This window comes from Palaemon carinicauda, chromosome 41, assembly GCF_036898095.1.
Source record: "Palaemon carinicauda isolate YSFRI2023 chromosome 41, ASM3689809v2, whole genome shotgun sequence".
NCBI lineage: Eukaryota > Metazoa > Arthropoda > Malacostraca > Decapoda > Palaemonidae > Palaemon > Palaemon carinicauda.
This window is the reverse complement of record NC_090765.1, coordinates 39,364,184-39,385,840: the sequence shown is the minus strand read 5'-3', so window position 1 is coordinate 39,385,840 and position 21,657 is coordinate 39,364,184. Positions and strand designations below refer to the sequence as shown.

At 44.7% G+C, this 21,657-nt stretch overlaps 2 protein-coding genes across 3 annotated transcripts in view; one reads left to right on the top strand and one right to left on the bottom strand.

The window, feature by feature from the left end:
- Nucleotides 1-21,657, bottom strand: part of LOC137632537 (mucin-16-like) — a 458,011-nt gene that overhangs the window by 295,537 nt on the left and 140,817 nt on the right. The gene's annotated exons all lie outside the window — the stretch shown is intronic.
- LOC137632271 (kelch-like protein 30) overlaps nucleotides 1-21,657 on the top strand; it is a 56,595-nt gene that overhangs the window by 10,346 nt on the left and 24,592 nt on the right. For both annotated transcript variants that reach the window (XM_068364164.1, XM_068364166.1), the window contains exons 2-4: nucleotides 1,181-1,358; nucleotides 2,165-2,272; nucleotides 20,765-20,954. In XM_068364164.1, coding sequence (XP_068220265.1) covers nucleotides 1,206-1,358; nucleotides 2,165-2,272; nucleotides 20,765-20,954 — 451 coding nt within the window. In that variant the 5' untranslated portion in view covers nucleotides 1,181-1,205. The remainder of the gene's footprint in view (nucleotides 1-1,180; nucleotides 1,359-2,164; nucleotides 2,273-20,764; nucleotides 20,955-21,657) is intronic.

The following is a 21,657-nucleotide window of genomic DNA, read 5'->3' as shown; positions in this document are numbered from 1 at the left end:
CAGTCTCTTTACGAGAACTGCTACACCCTGGGACCATTCGTAGCAGCGAGTGCAGTAGTAGGTGAGGGCTCACCCACTACATTCCCATAATCCCATAACCTTTTTAACCTTTCTCTTGAATACTTTTTATGGGTTGTACGGTCGGCTAAGAAGCCTTCCGCATCCTTGTTGATTTGGCGGGTGGTCAATTCTTTCTTGAGAAGCGCCGAGGTTAGAGGTTGTGATGAGGTCCTTTAGTATGGGTTGCAGCCCTTTATACTTCAGCACCTAAGAGTCGTTCAGCATCCTAAGAGGACCGCTACGCTCAGTAAGGAAGACGTACTTAATAAAGGCAGAGAATGGTTCAAGTCGTCTTCCTTACCAGGTACTTATTTATTTTATGTTATTTTTGAATAACTAATAAAATGAAATACGGGATACTTAGCTTCTTTGTTAACATGTATGCTGGTCTCCACCCACCACCCTGGGTGTGAATCAGCTACATGATCATCGGGTAAGATTAATATTGAAAAATGTTATTTTCATTAGTAAAATAAATTTTTGAATATACTTACCCGATGATCATGAATTTAAGGACCCGCCCTTCCTCCCCATAGAGAACCAGTGGACCGAGGAGAAAATTGAGTTCTTGTTGACAAGAAGTACTTGAGTACCTGCTCACAGATGGCGCTGTTGTGTACACCCCCACCTGTATAGCGATCGCTGGCGTATCCCGGCCGTAGATTTCTGTCGGGCAACAGAGTTGACAGCTACATGATCATCGGGTAAGTATATTCAAAAATTTATTTTACTAATGAAAATAACATTTTTCTATATTACAAGTCAAAGTCTTTTATGAATAATTACATCTCAAAACCAACTCCATTCTCTTGCCCCTAGTTCTAGAAGAATAAGCCACGTGTGCATTAGGATTATGTGGGTTTCCATTACCTCAACCAGATTGCTGTAAGTTAAACACCTTGTTACTTACATTCTATGGCCATTCCTGATTTGCCAGAGGTATATCCATATAAAAGACTTAGGTTTATATTTTAGGAAAAATGCAGATCATCTTTCAGTTATGTAAACTTAATTGGGTCATTAATATAAGTTGCATCAATTATTTGCCACTTAGACTAGGTGTTATTAATGAAAGAAAGATTGATATGTATACTAAGCCTTTTTTATTTTTTTCCTCTAGGTTTGAAATCTTTGAATGATAAATTATGGAACAAGAAAATTTTGACGTCGTAATCTTAAAGGCAGATGGAGTGCAGTTCCCATGTAATAAAAAAAAGCTTATTGCATCGAGTGACTACTTCAGGGCCATGTTTTCAAATAACTTCAGTGAGAAAGACAAAGAAGTAATAATACTAAAGGTAGGAAACTTTATACTGTATTTCATTTCTTCATGCTTTATTTTGTTAAACAAAAGGTAAAGGTTTTACGTGAAGCTTAGTTAATAATTTAATGTGAAGCAAACTTTAATGCTTATAATTTTGAGAAACTATCAGTTGCCAGTGAAACTAAATATGTTTATGCCTATTTTTGAAGAATGGAAATATCCTCTCCCTGTTTTTATTTGGCCTCTAGGTAAACCCCTTATCATATATTATGAATTGTCATTCTAAGTGTGGTAAGCAAGCAATATCAATCTATGCTTGTACTATAATAATATTTCCATATTGTTAAAACTTATTAAAGTAAATTTTCATTTAATCAAGCCAAGTGGTCCTCAACCTTTATTACTTCATATCACCAGTAATCCTGCAGGAAGATTTAATTAAAACCTTTTATTATCATGCTATTTACATTTTCATGCAATTAATCATTACTAGTAAATTTAAGGCTAAATTTTTTTTGGTTATTGGAGGTTATTTTCTTACAACTAAAGAAATGGCAGATGTGTCAGGTTACACTGGAGTCTAGCAACTGTGCCATCAGCTGTTGCTAGGAGACTGGGGTTATTGTACAGTAAAGGAAAATGTTTATGTTTAACCCTTTAAAGAAATAATTGCAAATTAATTTCATGTAAGTATTGAAATAATGTATTTTTTTGAATTATGCTAATCTTGAACATCTCTACATTTGAAATGCTGATTTTATTGTTTCTTTGTGTAGTTTATTAAGTCTAGAATGTTTTCCCCATTGATAACAAGTAAAAATATATCTTTTATTATTCCAGGATATTGATAGTGAATGCTTAAAAACTCTATTAGAATATGCTGAAACTGGCACTTATAATATTCCAAGTGATTGTCTAGCTCTGCTTCAGACTGCTGCAATGCTACAGGCAAGTGGTAGTGTTTTATTATAGTTCTGAGAATTTGTGTCAGTAGTTAGTAGTATTTTCTGAATTACAGTATGTATTGAAAAATTTTATTTTCATTAGTAAAATAAATTTTTGAATATACTTACCCGATGATCATGTAGCTGTCAACTCCGTTGCCCGACAGAAATCTACGGTCGGGATACGCCAGGATCGCTATCCAGGTGGGGGTGTACACAACAGCGCCATCTGTGAGTAGGTACTCAAGTACTTCTTGTCAACAAGAACTCAATTTTCTCCTCGGTCCACTGGTTCTCTATGGGGAGGAAGGGCGGGTTCTTTAATTCATGATCATCGGGTAAGTATATTCAAAAATTTATTTTACTAATGAAAATAACATTTTTCAATACTGTATTAATCTTACCCGATGATCATGTAGCTGATTCACACCCAGGGTGGTGGGTGGAGACCAGCATACATGTTAACAAAGAAGCTAAGTATCCCGTATTTCATTTTATCAGTTATTCAAAATAACAAACATAAAATAAATAAGTACCTGGTAAGGAAGTCGACTTGAACTATTACTCTGCCTTTTTTAAGTACGTCTTCCTTACTGAGCCTAGCTGTCCTCTTAGGATGCTGAACGACTCCTAGGTGCTGAAGTATAAAGGGCTGCAACCCATACTAAAGGACCTCATCACAACCTCTAACCTAGGCGCTTCTCAAGAAAGAATTTGACCACCCGCCAAATCAACCAGGATGCGGAAGGCTTCTTAGCCTTCCGTACAACCCAAAAAACAACAATAAAAAGTATTCAAGAGAAAGATTAAAAAGGTTATGGGATTATGGGAATGTAGTGGCTGAGCCCTCACCTACTACTGCACTCGCTGCTACGAATGGTCCCAGGGTGTAGCAGTTCTCGTAAAGAGACTGGACATCTTTGAGATAGAATGATGCGAACACTGACTTGCTTCTCCAATAGGTTGCATCCATAACACTCTGCAGAGAACGGTTCTGTTTGAAGGCCACTGAAGTAGCAACAGCTCTCACTTCATGTGTCCTTACCTTCAGCAAAGCAAGGTCTTCTTCCTTCAGATGAGAATGTGCTTCTCTAATCAGAAGCCTGATGTAGTAAGAAACTGCGTTCTTAGACATCGGTAGAGAAGGCTTCTTGATAGCACACCATAAAGCTTCTGATTGACCTCGTAATGGCTTTGACCTTCTTAAATAGTACCTAAGAGCTCTTACTGGGCAAAGTACTCTCTCTAGTTCGTTCCCCACCAAGTTGGACAGGCTTGGGATCTCGAACGACTTAGGCCAAGGACGGGAAGGAAGCGCGTTTTTAGCCAAAAAACCGAGCTGCAAGGAACATGTAGCCGTTTCATATGTAAAACCTATGTTCCTGCTGAAGGCGTGGATCTCACTTACTCTTTTAGCTGTTGCTAAGCACACGAGGAAAAGAGTTTTTAATGTGAGGTCCTTAAAAGAGGCTGATTGGAGCAGTTCAAATCTTGATGACATTAGGAACCTTAAAACCACGTCTAGATTCCAGCCTGGAGAGGACAACCGACGTTCCTTTGAGGTCTCAAAAGACCTAAGGAGGTCCTGTAGATCTTTGTTGGTGGAAAGATCCAAGCCTCTGTGGCGGAATACCGCTGCCAACATACTTCTGTAACCCTTGATCGTAGGAGCTGATAGGGATCTTACGTTCCTTAGATGTAACAGGAAGTCAGCAATCTGGGTTACAGTGGTACTGGTTGAGGAAACTGCATTCGCCTTTCACCAGCTTCGGAAGACTTCTCATTTAGACTGATAGACTCTGAGAGTGGATGTCCTCCTTGCTCTGGCAATCGCTCTGGCTGCCTCCTTCGAAAAGCCTCTAGCTCTTGAGAGTCTTTCGATAGTCTGAAGGCAGTCAGACGAAGAGCGTGGAGGTTTGGGTGTACCTTCTTTACGTGAGGTTGACGCAGAAGGTCCACTCTTAGAGGAAGAGTCCTGGGAACGTCGACTAGCCATTGCAGTACCTCGGTGAACCATTCTCTCGCGGGCCAGAGGGGAGCAACTAATGTCAGCCGTGTCCCTTTGTGAGAGGCGAACTTCTGAAGTACCCTGTTGACAATCTTGAACGGCGGGAACGCATACAGGTCGAGATGGGACCAATCCAGCAGAAAGGCATCCACGTGAACTGCTGCTGGGTCTGGAATCGGAGAACAATACATCGGGAGCCTCTTGGTCATCGAGGTAGCGAATAGATCTATGGTTGGCTGACCCCACAGGGCCCATAGTCTGCTGCAAACATTCTTGTGAAGGGTCCACTCTGTGGGGATGACCTGACCCTTCCGGCTGAGGCGATCTGCCATGACATTCATATCGCCCTGAATGAACCTCGTTAACAGCGAAAGCTTTCGATCTTTTGACCAAATGAGGAGGTCCCTTGCGATCTCGAACAACTTCCTCGAATGAGTCCCTCCCTGCTTGGAGATGTAAGCCAAGGCTGTGGTATTGTCGGAGTTCACCTCCACCACCTTGTTTAGCTGGAGGGACTTGAAGTTTATCAAGGCCAGATGAACCGCCAACAACTCCTTGCAATTGATGTGAAGTGTCCTTTGCTCCTGATTCCATGTTCCCGAGCATTCCTGTCCGTCCAGTGTCGCACCCCAGCCCGTGTCCGATGCGTCCGAGAAGAGACGGTGGTCGGGGGTCTGAACAGCCAATGGTAGACCTTCCTTGAGAAGAATGCTGTTCTTCCACCACGTTAGAGTAGACCTCATCTCTTCGGAAACAGGAACTGAGACCGCCTCTAGCGTCATGTCCTTTATCCAGTGAGCAGCTAGATGAAACTGAAGGGGGCGGAGGTGGAGTCTCCCTAACTCGATGAACTGGGCCAGTGATGAAAGTGTCCCTGTTAGACTCATCCACTGCCTGACTGAACATCGGTTCCTTCTCAGCATGCTCTGGATGCATTCTAGGGCTTGATAGATCCTTGGGGCCGACGGAAAAGCCCGAAAAGCTCGACTCTGAATCTCCATACCTAGATAGACAATGGTCTGGGATGGGACGAGCTGGGACTTCTCTATATTGACCAAGAGGCCCAGTTCCTTGGTCAGATCCATAGTCCATCTGAGATTCTCCAGACAGCGACGACTTGTTGGAGCTCTTAAAAGCCAGTCGTCTAAATAGAGGGAGGCTCTGATGTCTGCCAAGTGAAGGAATTTCGCAATATTCCTCATCAGTCTGGTAAACACAAGAGGTGCCGTGCTTAGGCCAAAGCACAGGGCTTGGAACTGGTACACAACCTTTCCAAAGACGAACCTTAGGAAAGGTTGGGAGTCTGGATGGATGGGGACGTGAAAGTACGCGTCTTTCAGGTCTAACGAGACCATCCAGTCCTCCTGCCTGACCGCTGCTAGGACCGACTTCGTCGTCTCCATCGTGAACGTCTGCTTGGTGACAAAAGCATTGAGAGCACTGACGTCCAGCACCGGTCTCCAACCTCCTGTCTTCTTCGCTACCAGGAAGAGACGGTTGTAGAAGCCCGGGGATTGATGGTCCCGGACTATGACTACCGCTTCCTTTTGTAGCAAGAGCGACACCTCTTGTTGCAACGCTAGCCTCTTGTCCTTCTCCTTGTAGTTGGGAGAGAGGTTGATAGGAGATGTAGCTAGAGGGGGACTGCGGCAGAACGGAATTCTGTATCCCTCCCTTAGCCACTTCACAGACTGAGCGTCTGCACCTCTGCTCTCCCAAGCTTGCCAGAAGGTCTTGAGTCTGGCTCCCACTGCTGTCTGGAGAGGAAGGAAGTCAGAACTTGCCTTTTGCGGACTTGGAACCCTTCTTGGATTTGCCACGGTGACTGTCGGCACGGGTACCTCCTCTGCTGGAGGTTCTGCCACGAAAGGGCGGGATGAACCGAGTTGCAGGAGTGTCTACTGCTGCAGGGCGGAAGGGTCTAGGCACGGAAGGTAAGGTTTTAGCCTTACGTGCAGAAGATGCCATCAGATCATGGGTATCCTTCTGGATAAGAGAGGCAGCCATCCCCTTAATCAGCTCCTCCGGAAACAGACACTTGGAGAGAGGAGCGAACAACAACTCTGACTTCTGGCAAGGAGTGATACCAGCCGATAAGAAGGAGCAAAGATGTTCTCTCTTCTTGAGCACTCCCGACACGTACGAAGCCGCAAGTTCACCAGACCCATCCCGAATGGCTTTGTCCATGCTAGACATGATCAGCATGGCAGAGTCCCTATCTGAAGGGGAAGTCTTCCTGCTTAAGGCTCCCAAACACCAATTGAGGAAGTTGAAGATCTCGAAGGCACGAAAGACTCCCTTCAACAGATGATCCATATCAGAAAAGGACCAGCAGATCTTCGATCGTCTCATAGCCAACCTGCGGGGAGAGTCAACCAGACTTGAGAAGTCGCCCTGGGCAGAGGCAGGAACTCCCAAGCCGGGTTCCTCTCCCGTGGCATACCAGACGCTCGACTTGGAAGCAAGCTTGGTAGGCGGAAAGATGAATGCAGTCTTTCCCAGTTGCTTCTTGGAATGCAACCACTCTCCCATAACCCTCAAAGCTCTCTTAGATGATCGTGCGAGAACAAGCTTGGTGAAGGCAGGCGCAGCAGACTGCATGCCCAGAGCAAACTCGGAGGGAGGAGAGCGAGGGGTTGCAGACACAAACTGCTCAGGATACAAGTCCCTGAACAAGGCAAGGACTTTACGAAAGTCTAAAGAGGGAGGCGTAGACTTGGGCCCTTCAAAGTCAGAGTGCGGCTCATCCAAGTGTGCAGCTTCGTCATCCGATACTCCATCATCCGAAAGCTGAGTAGGAAGTGGCAAAGGCAGAGCAGAAAGCTGAACGGCTGAATCCGGCAGTACGGGTGCATGCGTAGCTGCGGATCCAACATCATGCCGCTGCTGGTCAGTCTGCGAGCTGGCAACAACAAAAGCAGAGTGCTGGAGCGTGGGAGGGGCTGCGGTGGGTTGCGGAGCATGCTGTATGGTATGCGGAGCATGCTGTATGGTATGCGGAGCATGCTGCATGGGTTGCGGAGAAAGCCGCATAGTGCTGGAACCCGGCAGCTCTACAGCACCTTCCCACTGCTGATGCGGTAGCTCACGCATGTCAACGGATGGAGCAGCAAGAACATGCGTCTGGCAGGGTGGACTGCGCATCGGTGGTGGAGCTCTCACAGGTGGAGTGTGGGAGCAGGCAGCCGCAGTATCTGCTGAGCGCACAACCTCGGCGGGTTGTAGGTTAACAGGTGCAGTGTTAACCTTCTCAGCATGATACTCCTGCATGAATGCCGCAAGCTGAGACTGCATAGTCTGCAGCATGGACCACTTAGGGTCTACCGTGGTTGCAGCAACAACAGACGGAGCAGAAGCCTGTTGTGGAACCACTCTACCTCTCTTGGGAGGTGTGCAGTCATCAGATGACTGCAGCGAGTCCGAACTGACCCAGTGGCTACACCTGGGCCGTTGGACTCGCTCGGAAGGGACCTTACGTTTGAGCGGTCGTGAGACCTTGGTCCATCGTTTCCTCCTGGAAACTTCTTCCACAGACGAGGAATGTAAGGGCTCATTCGTCTGTTTGTGGATGGGACGATCTTTGGCAGATACGTCCGCAACCACTGAGGATACATCCGTGCGCCGATCAAGGCCTGCCGAACCCTTTGGTCCTTCGACATTGCTTCTCCCCTGGGCTTGGGAGCTTGCAAGAGGTCCCGGACTGGGAGGACGACTGGCACGCACAGATGTACCCGCATGCGCAACACTGACACTGACACTTTTCACATCACTAGCACTGATAACACTTCCCACTGCACTTTTCGCTTTCAGCTCTCTGACATCTGCCAAGAGCTGATAACGGTCATTAGCCAATGACTCCACTCTGTCACCGAGAGCCTGAATGGCACGCAACATATCCGCCATAGATGGCTGAGCACTAGTAGCAGGTTCGGGAGTCACCACCACAGGGGAAGGAAAAGGTTGAGGGGCATGGGGAGAGGAAAAATCCACAGAGCGAGAAGAACTCCTCCTGATTCTCTCCTTCTCTAACCTACGTGCATTTTTGAGGAATTCGTTAAAATCGAATTCCGAAAGCCCAGCGCATTCCCCACATCGATCTTCCAATTGACAGGATTTACCCCTACAATTGGAACAAACGGTGTGAGGATCTATGGAGGCCTTCGGAAGACGCCTAGCACAAGTCCTAACGCTACACTGCCTGTACTTAGGGACTTGAGACTGGTCAGACATCTTGAATTTTAGAAGTAGTCAAGGGGGAATTCCAAAATCTAGCAAAGTTCGTTAACAATTAATCCAAATTAATTCCAAAAGCTTGCTAAGCTAATGATAAAGCTTCCTGAATAGCGAAGGCTAAACTCTAGAGTGAATACATCACCAAATCGTGAACAACAACTCCAGAATCAACAGCGTATCCAAGTAGGTCTTGCCGGCGGCACGACAGAGGAAAAATTGAGTTCTTGTTGACAAGAAGTACTTGAGTACCTACTCACAGATGGCGCTGTTGTGTACACCCCCACCTGGATAGCGATCGCTGGCGTATCCCGACCGTAGATTTCTGCCGGGCAACGGAGTTGACAGCTACATGATCATCGGGTAAGATTAATATTGAAAACTATACGTTACAATTTTCAAAGCTCAAAAATATTACATCTATCCAAGATAATTTAGTTCATTGCTTATTCTTCAAGATACTGAACAACTTTGTCCCTCTAAAGAGGAAAATAGTAGTAAGGCAGTATAGTAAATCCTGCTTACAATGGAAATCCGTTCCTTCCTATAGTGAACACATTTGATTTCTGTACAGTACTGTATGAAAGCACTGAAATTACCTATTGCTTATGCAGCAAGTTGAATCTAGAACATTAAAACACACTTTATGACATGGAAACAACTAGGACTAAAAAAACCACATGGAGGACATAAATACAGAATAGAATGATAAAATTAGATAAGAAAAAAATACAATTCCTTAATAGGAGCAACGTTGTATCCATGAAATGTTACAAGTCAAAATCGTTGTAACTTGAGGATTCACTGTAGAACTGTACATATTTGAATTCACTGTGGATTTTTTGGTAGATTCCATTTTATTCTACTGTATAGTCCATTTCTTTTAGTGAGTCATATTTGCACAGACTCGCAGCGGTGCCCTTTTAGCTCGGAAAAGTTTCCTGATCGCTGATTGGTTGGACAAGATAATTCTAACCAATCAGCGACCAGGAAACTTTTCCGAGCTAAAAGGGCACCGTTGCCAGTCGGTGCAAATATGACTCGCTAAAAGAAATGGACTATAGGGTGTCTGTCTCAGAGCACACTAGTATTGACTCTTGGTGCATTCACTTGCTTTTTTTTTTCTTTTACATAATTCACTTTATATTCTGTTGTTCCATTACTGCTGTGTAATATGTTCAGATAACTATTTTAATAAGAAGTGTTTACCGACTTCTCTTTTTACAGGTTGGAGGTCGTATTCTTTAGCATTATATACAGTATTGGACACAATAGCTACTTGGTTCTCCTGTATGTTTCGTGTCATATAATAACGTATACTGTATAAGTACTAACATTCTTTTGTTTGAAGAGAAGAAATATTAGTGCTATTTGCTTCAAGCTTTCTTTTTTCAGTTCCTTGCATTTATTTTCATGAGTTATACATATTTTGTTGAAAATACAGGGGAGTCTTGTTATACATAGCAGTCTTTCATATTATGCCTTATACTTTCTACCTTTAGGTTTCAAATACATGGGTTCTTGACTGTTTTACAGTATTATTAGTTATCTGATCATGTTTTTAAAGTTATGGTGATGGTTCAAGCATGATTACTGCTGTTGGCATTGCTTAATGTAAGAATCTTTATATTATCAGTATCATAATTTATAGAATATCTTAGTTGTTATATATACAGTATACATTGTATTTTGAATATGCTAAGCTGAAGCCAAAGCCAACTGAGAAAGGGTCTTGGCCATAAGATCCTTGAACGAAAGCCCTTCCAAAGGTTCAAGATGTGGACTTTTTAAATAATGAAATACTACATGCAGCCGGAAGTTCCTCAAAAGCAAAGAACCTGGTGACATCCACCATAATACCAGAAGAGTATAAATCTAATCCAAGATGCATGAGAACAAAATTAAGCAATGACCTATAACCCTTAATAACCAAAACAGTTTCCTCTCATAAAACAATTTTGTCCAGGCATGTCCTAGGCACCAAAATGTTCCTGGACATACACCAATCAAAATACACTGTCACTGTCTCTTGATACAAATTATTGGCAGATTTCCTCTAAGTTAAAAAATCTTGAAGGTCTAGAAAAACCCTTATTCCCTCAGGATACAGAGGACAGCCTTTATGTGGCTTAGGTGGACTACTTGCAAAATAGGTTGTCTAAGGAGGTTGGTCCTGCAAGGCAAACCTCCAGAAATCCATCAACAGAGATCACAGATTGGTAAATGACTCTCTGAGGTAAAAAGAGAACCATCATCTTGCTATTTGAAGACAACCTGAACTTTTTTTTATCACTCCCAAAATCATCAGGTAAGGAGAAAATGCATACAGGTCCAGTAACAACCAGTCCTGTAACTTAGCATCCACACCAGGGGATCTAAAACTGTTGAGTAAAAAGCCGACATCTTGTTGAGGGAAACCGAGTGCTGGAAACAAAGACCTGCTTCACATAACCCTCAGAGCTGGGTACATACCCTATAACCTCGCGAATGAGGTGGGAACGTTCTGTTGCCGAAGTGATGAATACCGATATTTGTTCCTAAAGGGACAATTCTTGGCAAACACTGCTTCTCACTCTATCCCGAAAACAAGAGATCGTCCAGGAAGGGGAAAGAAGGCGGGGACTTTTATTCCTACCAGCAAGGGCAAGTGATCTTTCTCATGAGAAAAGAACACATGCAGAGGTGTGTGAGCACCTGCCCCATGTACCTATAAGTATATTCTCCCACGGGGAGTGAAACGCTAGGATTCAGGTATATACGACTCCCATTGATTGGTCTTCTTGGAAGTCTTCCTTATTGCCTGGTCTCTGAGCATGGTAAGATCTTGTAAGGAGTATCATGTGTGTGTAAGGTTCTTGTTCGATGAACTGAGCCGTGTGGTACGTTTCCGGAATGTATCTGTGGGAATCCAGAGTGTGGTACGTTCCCGGAACATAACCAGGGGAACCAGCATGTACTGTATTCCACTTCTGGAACGTGTTTGTGGAGATTCCCCGCAAGTTGATCTGGGGAAGTCTTCAGGAACAGTAAGCCCTCCTTATTTATGGGGGTTAGGTAACAGAGACAGGCGTAAAGACTGAGAATCCGCGAATACTTAGCCCTAGGGTGGGAAAACTCCTAATCCTACTAACTCTGCCCATTGCCTATGTGCTGCCAACTAACACACTAAGTACTGCCTAATATTGTTTTTACTTGATTTCTATCCCAGTTCAGGTACAGTATTGTATAAATGAATGAACAAATTTCAGTAACTGTACCGTACACTTGCACACGTGTACACATGTAATGTATACGGAAAGGCTATAGTTCAGTGCAGAACGTAGCAATACATTAGTTCTCAGGACACTTATAACAACAAAACACTGTTGTTCCTATCTAATATAACACTCGCTGATACTGAAGTGTATATACTATTGCTGTAATGTATGTATAGTACTATCACTACAGTACAGCTCAATTGTACTGCAAGTGTTCGCTGTTTTCGTTCTGAGGACTCCCACCTTTTGACAACTCACCATACACATATCCCACATTTACATATTGTAGAGTACAGTAGTAATTTGTGAATGGTACTTTATAGTATAGTTAATAAACAATTCTATACATTACTGTTTTCAATATTAATCTTACCCGATGATCATGTAGCTGTCAACTCTGTTGCCCGACAGAAATCTAAGGTCGGGATACGCCAGCGATCGCTATACAGGTGGGGGTGTACACAACAGCGCCATCTGTCGAGCAGGTACTCAGGTACTTCTTGTCAACAAGAACTCAATTTTTCCTCTGTCGTGCCACCGGCAAGACCTACTTGGATACGCTGTTGATTCTGGAGTTGTTTTTCACGATTTTGTTGATGTATTCGCTCTAGATTTTAGCCTTCGCTATTCAGGAACCTTTATCATTAGCTTATCAAGCTTTTTGATTAAATTTGGATTAATTGTTAACGAACTTTGCTAGATTTTGGAATTCCCCCTTGACTATTTCTACAATTCAAGATGTCTGACCAGTCTCAAGTCCCTAAGTACAGGCAGTGTAGCGTTAGGGCTTGTTCTAGGCGTCTTCCGAAGGCCTCCATAGATCCTCACACCGTTTGTTCCAATTGTAGGGGTAAATCCTGTCAATTGGAAGATCGATGTGAGGAGTGCGCTGGGCTTTCGGAATTCGATTTTAACGAATTCCTTAAAAATGCACGTAGGCTAGAGAAGGATAGGATCAGGAGGAGTTCTTCTCGCTCTTTTGATTTTTCCTCTCCCCATGCCCCTCAACCTATTCCTTCCCCTGTAGTGGTGACTCCCGACCCTGCTACTAGTGCTCAGCCCTCCATGGCGGATATGATGCGTGCCATTCAGGCTCTTGGTGACAGAGTGGAGTCATTAGCTAATGACCGGAATCAACTTTTGGCAGATGTCAAAGAGTTGAAAGCGCAAAGTGCAGTGGGAAGTGTAGTGAGTGCAAGTGAAGTGAAAAGTGTCAGTGTCAGTGTTGCGCATGAGGGTACATCTGTTCGTGCCAGTCGTCCTCCCAGTCCGGGACCTCTTGCAAGCTCCCAAGCCCAGGGGAGAAGCAATGTCGAAGGACCAAAGGGTTCGGCAGGCCTTGATCAGCGTACGGATGTACCCTCAGTGGTTAAGGATGCATCTGTCAGAGATCGTCCCATCCACAAACAGACGAATGAGCCCTATCATTCCTTGTCTGTGGAAGAAGTTTCTCGTCAGAAACGTTGGACCAAGGTCTCACGACCTCTCAAGCGTAAGGTCCCTTCCGAGCGAGTCCAACGGCCCAGGTGTAGCCACTGGGTCAGTTCGGACTCGCCGCAGTCTTCCGAAGACTGCACACCTCCCAAGAGAGGTAGAGTGGTTCCGCAGCAGGCTACTACTCCGTCTGTTGCCGCACCAACCACGGTACATCCTAAGTGGTCCATGCTGCAGACTATGCAGTCTCAGCTTGCTTCCTTTATGCAGGAGTATCGTGCTGAGAAGGTTGACAATGCACCAGTTAACCTACAACCTGCCACGGTTGTGCGCTCAGCAGATACTGCGGCTGCCTGCTCCCACACTCCACCTGTGAGAGCTCCACCACCGATGCGCAGTCCACCCTGCCAGCCGCATGTTCATGCTGCACCCTCCGTTGACATGCGTGAGCTACCGCATCAGCAGTGGGAAGGTGCTGTCGAGCTGCCGTGTTTTGACACAATGCGGCATGCTCCGCAACCCATGCGGCATGCTCCGCAACCCATGCGGCATGCTCCGCAACCCACGGCAGTCCCTCCCACGCACCAGCACTCTGCCTTTGTTGTTGCCAGCTCGCAGACTGACCAGCAGCGGCATGATGTTGGATCCGCAGCAGCTACGCATGCACCCGTGCTGCCGGATTCAGCCGTTCAGCTTTCTGCTCCACCTTTGCCTCTTCCTACTCAGCTTTCGGATGATGGAGTATCCGATGACGAAGCTGCGCATTTAGACGATCCGCACTCCGACTTAGAAGAGCCCAAGTCTACGCCTCCCTCCTTAGACTTTCGGAAAGTCCTTGCCTTGTTCAGGGACTTGTATCTGGAACAGTTTGTGTCTGCAACCCCTCGCTCTCCTCCCTCCGAGTTTGCTCTGGGCATGCAGTCAGCAGCTCCTGCCTTCACCAAACTTGTTCTCGCACGCTCATCCAAGAGAGCTTTGAGGGTTATGGGAGAGTGGTTGCAGTCCAAGAAGCAACTGGGAAAGACTGCTTTCATCTTTCCGCCTACCAAGCTTGCTTCCAAATCTAGCGTCTGGTATGCCACGGGAGAGGAACCCGGCTTGGGAGTTCCTACCTCTGCCCAGGGCGACTTCTCAAGTCTGGTTGACTCTCCCCGCAGGTTGGCTATGAGACGATCTAAGATTTGCTGGTCCTTTTCTGACATGGATCATCTGTTAAAGGGAGTCTTTCGTGCTTTTGAGATCTTCAACTTCCTCGATTGGTGTTTGGGAGCGTTAAGCAGAAAGACTTCCCCTTCGGATAAGGACTCTGCCATGCTTATCATGTCTAGCATGGACAAAGCCATTCGGGATGGGTCTGGTGAGCTTGCGGCTTCGTACGTGTCGGGAGTGCTTAAGAAGAGAGAACATCTTTGCTCCTTCTTGTCGGCTGGGATCACTCCTTGCCAGAAGTCGGAGTTGTCGTTTGCTCCGCTCTCCAAGTGTCTCTTTCCGGAAGAGCTGATCAAGGGGATGGCTGCCTCATTGATCCAGAAGGATACCCATGACCTGGTGGCTTCCTCCGCACGTAAGGCTAAAGCTTTACCTTCCGTGCCTAGACCTAGGATGGACACACCAGCGTCTAGGTTCATCCCGCCCTTTCGTGGCAGAACCTCCAGCAGAGGAGGTACCCGTGCCGACAGTCACCGTGGCAAATCGAAGAAGGGTTCCAAGTCCTCAAAAGGCAGAATCTGACTGCCTACCTCTCCAGACAGCAGTGGGAGCCAGGCTCAAGAACTTCTGGCAAGCTTGGGAGAGCAGAGGTGCAGACGCTCAGTCTGTGAAGTTGCTAAGGGAGGGGTACAGGATTCCATTCTGCCGCAGCCCCCCTCTAGCAACTTCTCCCATCAACCTCTCTCCCAACTACAAGGAGAAGGACAAGAGGCTAGCGTTGCAACAAGAGGTGTCGCTCTTGCTACAAAAGGGAGTGGTAGTCATAGTCCGGGACCATCAATCCCCGGGCTTCTACAACCGTCTCTTCCTGGTAGCGAAGAAGACAGGAGGTTGGAGACCGGTGCTGGACGTCAGTGCTCTCAATGCTTTTGTCACCAAGCAGACGTTCACAATGGAGACGACGAAGTCGGTCCTAGCAGCGGTCAGGAAGGAAGACTGGATGGTCTCCTTAGACCTGAAAGACGCGTACTTTCATGTCCCCGTCCATCCAGACTCCCAACCTTTCCTAAGGTTCGTCTTTGGAAAGGTCGTGTACCAATTCCAAGCCCTGTGCTTTGGCCTAAGCACGGCACCTCTTGTGTTTACCAAACTGATGAGGAATATTGCCAAATTCCTTCACTTGGCAGACATCAGAGCCTCCCTCTATTTGGACGACTGGCTTTTAAGAGCTCCGTCAAGTCGTCGCTGTCTGGAGAATCTCAGATGGACTATGGATCTGACCAAGGAATTGGGTCTCCTGGTCAATATAGAGAAGTCCCAACTCGTCCCATCCCAAACCATTGTCTACCTAGGTATGGAGATTCAGAGTCGAGCTTTTCGGGCTTTTCCGTCGGCCCCAAGGATCAGTCAAGCCCTAGAATGCATCAAGAGCATGCTGAGAAGGAACCGATGTTCAGTCAGGCAGTGGATGACCCTAACAGGGACACTTTCATCGCTGGCCCAGTTCATCGAGTTAGGGAGACTCCACCTCCGCCCCCTTCAGTATCATCTAGCTGCTCACTGGAGAAAGGACATGACGCTAGAAGCGGTCTCAGTGCCAATTTCCGAAGAGATGAGGTCTACACTGACGTGGTGGAAGAACAGCATTCTTCTCAAGGAAGGTCTACCATTGGCTGTTCAGACCCCCGACCACCGTCTCTTCTCGGACGCATCGGACACGGGCTGGGGTGCGACACTGGACGGACAGGAATGCTCAGGCACGTGGAATCAGGAGCAAAGAACACTTCACATCAACTGCAAGGAGCTTTTGGCAGTTCATCTGGCCTTGATAAACTTCAAGTCCCTCCATCTAAGTAAGGTGGTGGAGGTAAACTCCGACAACACCACAGCCTTGGCTTACATCTCCAAGCAAGGAGGGACTCATTCGAGGAAGTTGTTCGAGATCGCAAGGGACCTCCTCATTTGGTCAAAAGATCGAAAGATTTCGCTGGTAACGAGGTTCATTCAGGGCGATATGAATGTCATGGCAGATCGCCTCAGCCGGAAGGGTCAGGTCATCCCCACAGAGTGGACCCTTCACAAGAATGTTTGCAGCAGACTATGGGCCCTGTGGGGTCAGCCCACCATAGATCTATTCGCTACCTCGATGACCAAGAGGCTCCCGATGTATTGTTCTCCGATTCCAGACCCAGCAGCAGTTCACGTGGATGCCTTTCTTCTGGATTGGTCCCATCTAGACCTGTATGCGTTCCCTCCGTTCAAGATTGTCAACAGGGTACTACAGAAGTTCGCCTCTCACGAAGGGACACGGTTGACGTTGGTTGCTCCCCTCTGGCCCGCGAGAGAATGGTTCACCGAGGTACTGCAATGGCTAGTGGACGTTCCCAGGACTCTTCCTCTAAGAGTGGACCTTCTGCGTCAGCCGCACGTAAAGAAGGTACACCCAAGCCTCCACGCTCTTCGTCTGACTGCCTTCAGACTATCGAAAGACTCTCAAGAGCTAGACGCTTTTCGAAGGAGGCAGCCAGAGCGATTGCCAGAGCAAGGAGGACATCCACTCTCAGAGTCTATCAGTCAAAATGGGAAGTCTTCCGAAGCTGGTGCAAGGCGAATGCAGTTTCCTCAACCAGTACCTCTGTAACGCAGATAGCTGACTTCCTTTTACATCTAAGGAATGTAAGATCCCTATCAGCTCCTACGATCAAAGGTTACAGAAGCATGTTGGCAGCGGTCTTCCGCCACAGAGGCTTAGATCTTTCCACCAACAAAGATCTACAGGACCTCCTTAAGTCTTTTGAGACCTCAAAGGAGCGTCGGTTGACAACACCAGGCTGGAACCTAGACGTGGTTTTAAGGTTCCTGATGTCAGCAAGATTCGAACCGCTTCAATCAGCCTCTTTTAAGGATCTCACATTAAAGATACTTTTCCTCGTTTGCTTAGCAACAGCTAAAAGAGTCAGTGAGATTCACGCCTTCAGCAGGAACATAGGTTTTACATCTGAAACGGCTACATGTTCCTTGCAGCTTGGTTTTTTAGCTAAAAACGAGCTTCCTTCTCTTCTCGTCCTTGGCCCAAGTCGTTCGAGATCCCAAGCCTGTCCAACTTGGTGGGGAACGAACTAGAGAGAGTACTTTGCCCAGTAAGAGCTCTTAAGTACTATTTAAGACGTACAAAGCCATTACGAGGACAATCAGAAGCTTTATGGTGTTCTATCAAGAAACCTGCTTTACCGATGTCTAAGAACGCAGTTTCTTATTACATCAGGCTTTTGATTAGAGAGGCCCATTCTCATCTGAAGGAAGAAGACCTTGCTTTGCTGAAGGTAAGGACACATGAAGTTAGGGCTGTCGCTACTTCAGTGGCCTTCAAACAGAACCGTTCTCTGCAGAGTGTTATGGATGCAACCTATTGGAGAAGCAAGTCAGTGTTCGCATCATTTTACCTCTAAGAGGTCCAGTCTCTTTACGAGAACTGCTACACCCTGGGACCATTCGTAGCAGCGAGTGCAGTAGTAGGTGAGGGCTCAACCACTACATTCCCATAATCCCATAACCTTTTTTAATCTTTCTCTTGAAATGCTTTTTATTGTTGTTTTTTGGGTTGTACGGAAGGCTAAGAAGCCTTCCGCATCCTGGTTGATTTGGCGGGTGGTCAAATTCTTTCTTGAGAAGCGCCTAGATTAGAGGTTGTGATGAGGTCCTTTAGTATGGGTTGCAGCCCTTCATACTTCAGCACCTAAGAGTCGCTCAGCATCCTAAGAGGATCGCTAGGCTCAGTAAGGAAGACGTACTTAAAAAGGCAGAGTAATGGTTCAAGTCGACTTCCTTACCAGGTACTTATTTATTTTATGTTTGTTATTTTGAATAACTGCTAAAATGAAATACGGGATACTTAGCTTCTTATGTTAACATGTATGCTGGTCTCCACCCCCCCCCCCCCCCCTGGGTGTGAATCAGCTACATGATCATCGGGTAAGATTAATATTGAAAAATGTTATTTTCCTTAGTAAAATAAATTTTTGAATATACTTACCAGATGATCATGAATTTAAGGACCCTCCCTTCCTCCCCATAGAGAACCAGTGGACCGAGGAGAAAATTGAGTTCTTGTTGACAAGAAGTACCTGAGTACCTGCTCGACAGATGGCGCTGTTGTGTACACCCCCACCTGTATAGCGATCGCTGGCGTATCCCGACCTTAGATTTCTGTCGGGCAACAGAGTTGACAGCTACATGATCATCGGGTAAGTATATTCAAAAATTTATTTTACTAAGGAAAATAACATTATTACTGTATTGTACAATATGTAGCCTATACAATGATACTGTACTGTATTTAAGATTAAATAAGAGTACATATTTTATAGAAAGACCATTAACCATTTTTGTACAGTACATTACTGTTTGAAATCGTCACGCCGCGAGAGTATTATATCTTGTGAACCCGCGAACATGTGACTTTTTATTCAATAGGTTATACAGTTCACTGTGTTATGAAAGAGGGACACCGCAAAGAAAGAACCTGTGAATATGGAGGGCTGAAAACTGATTGTATGTCTAGGATGTGCTGCCAAACATAGAACTCTTAAGTCTATGGCCTTATAGAAGGCAATGGTGTGCTCTAAGAAGAAGGTAGCACAAACGGGTCAGGACACATGTATGCACAGGAGTGTGCTTGTGGGCACACATATACGCACAGGAGAGTACTCAAGAGCGCACATATACTTCTGCAATGAAATGTCTTCCTCTTCTTTGTCTTCAGTGAAAGGATTCAATGGGACTCTTGGAGCAGCTAAGTCTCTCTGATTCAAGGGGACTTTTGGAGCAGCACTGTCTCTCACACAGGGAGACAAATGGTAGAAGTCACGTGAATGCAATTCTTATAGATCAGTATTTGGACTTCTTCATCCAAAAAAAAAGGGTCAGAGTCTTCAATCCTGGCCAGCAGTGTGACAAGACGAAAGTGAGGCAGAAGTGGAGGAGGAACTTTAAGTTCTTCTAAGTATTGTTCAGCTGATGATAAAACTCCAATGTCGAAGAGGTCACAGGAACTCCATGAAGAGACTACACAATGAGGTGATACATCTTTAGGGCCTTTGCAGAAATGGGAAGATATTGAAAAAAGAAGACTGGTGCCGCCCTTCTGCTTTACACTCAACGGCCATAAAATCTTCCTCCGATGGAGCACATAGATGTTTAAGGATTGCCAACTTATTTAGAAATTTGTTTTCTTCATTGTCATTACCCCCACACAAGCAAGGGAATAAATAGCAAACAGGAATGCTGTGGGAAAGGTACAAGAAAGTGGATATCGGCAGTTTTCCACACAAAATTGTCACACAGCTACATCTGTTAGGAAACCACAGAAAATCAGTCCTTCCTTCTAAATATCTCTTGCCAATGATGATCTCCTAAGACAATTATCTAAAGGAATAAGCTAAAGATTAAAACAGCCTGTAGGAAGCACCAGAAATACGTCTGTAACTATGGTATCCGGTAGCTGAAAACATAGAGCTCACTAGCCTGTTGCGTCAGCAGACTTCCCCACCACCCAACTGTAACTACCGCCACTTCATTCATACTTTTTACTGCTACCTCATTCATAGTTTTACCTGCCACCTCATTCCTAGTTTTACCTGCCATCTCATTCATAGTTTTACCTGCTACCTCATTCAAAGTTTTAACTGCTACCTCATTCATAATTTTAAGAGCCATATCAAGCTTTGCTGAAAGTACTTGCTAAGCAGGCTCACTCACTACGGAAAACAAAAATTGCAGCTCACTCTTTACATGGCAATCGTTAATTTTGAGGCTTGTTGCTAGTTATGGAAGCTACAGATATTTCATTTTCTATTTTTATACTTTCAATTGCTAATTGCCGGGCAAAACTTTTTACAAGCCTTAGTTCTGTAAGTTCTACTAACAGAATTGATTTTTATGAACCTCTAACCCCCCCTTTTAGTCCAGTGATGGAACAGCTAACTGTGCTTGGTGGAACCTTCCCATCATTTGTAGAATTTTCCATTTTTGGCATGTCATGTCAGCATTAACATTATTTTGGATTTTGGAAGTTTTCAGAATTTGGGTTAATAGATTCTCAACCTATACAAGTTTAGTTGTTGAAGGCTTTTGAGCAATTAATATCTACACAAATTGAATATTACTATAGAATCCATGAGCTACAAACCCATATAGGTATGATAATTGAGTTTATGCTACCATTGTCTTTTCTATTGAATTTTGTTACAGTAAATCTTAGGTTGAGGTATGTTTGTATCACTTTTAACAAGACTTTTATGAACAATGTATTTCATCACTGAACAACAACATAGCCATTCAACATTAAAAGTTGTTTGTATGGTGGATTGAACCAAGCAACCAAGCTTAAAGAGAAACTTATTATTTTTTCACCTTTCAGTTTACCGACATTCAATTGGCGTGTGAAAAAGAAGTGTTTGGATCTCTCTCTTGTGAGTCATGTTTAGAGATTTATTCTGTCACTTCATCGCTGGGGCTGTTAAACATTGCCAAGTCTGCCCGTACCATCGCTGTCTGGAACTTTCGAAAGATTATTTCAACACCAAAATATCTTCAGTTATCCTTAGAAGGTAAAGTATTATCCCTTAAAGGATTATAACCTTTCTTTAAGGAGAGCTATGATTAGTTACCATTTTTGTATGTTACTTTACTAGACTTTTTTGTTAACCATGTGTTTTGTAACTGTTTCTTGGAAATATATTACTTTCTTTAAAGGTAAGAGTAGTACAATACATTGCTGGATTTACAGTAAAGTAATGTAAGGTTAAATAACACTGATCTATGATTAAATAACCTAAATACAAAATTATCTCCGAGGTCAAACATAGGTCGTACCACAGCAGTGTTTAAACACAAAATTGTTCAAACTGAATCAGTTTTCCTGGTAAGAATGAAAGGAATTAGCATTAATTGGGTCCCCACCCAAGGATGCTCCTATTCCTATTTAACACAAAGTTTACAATATTAAATTACAATGTACTGCATAAAAGCATACAAAAAACAAGAAAAAGTTATAATTAATAGAATAAAAGAATAAATATGGAATAAGAAAACATTGAACTTCAATTTTTTACCTGTAGCAAGGAGAGTGGATGATGGGGAGGTGTTAGTGTGGCTAAAACATTGAGTACTCTCTTTCTGGGGCTCTTTCTTTTCTTAGCATCTTTTTAAGGTTAACTGCAATTCACTTAGGACCTCTTTACTAAAAATTGATTAAGGGAGGATTGTTACTGCCTCCAATTAAGATGTTTCTGAAAGGACTCGATGCATTAT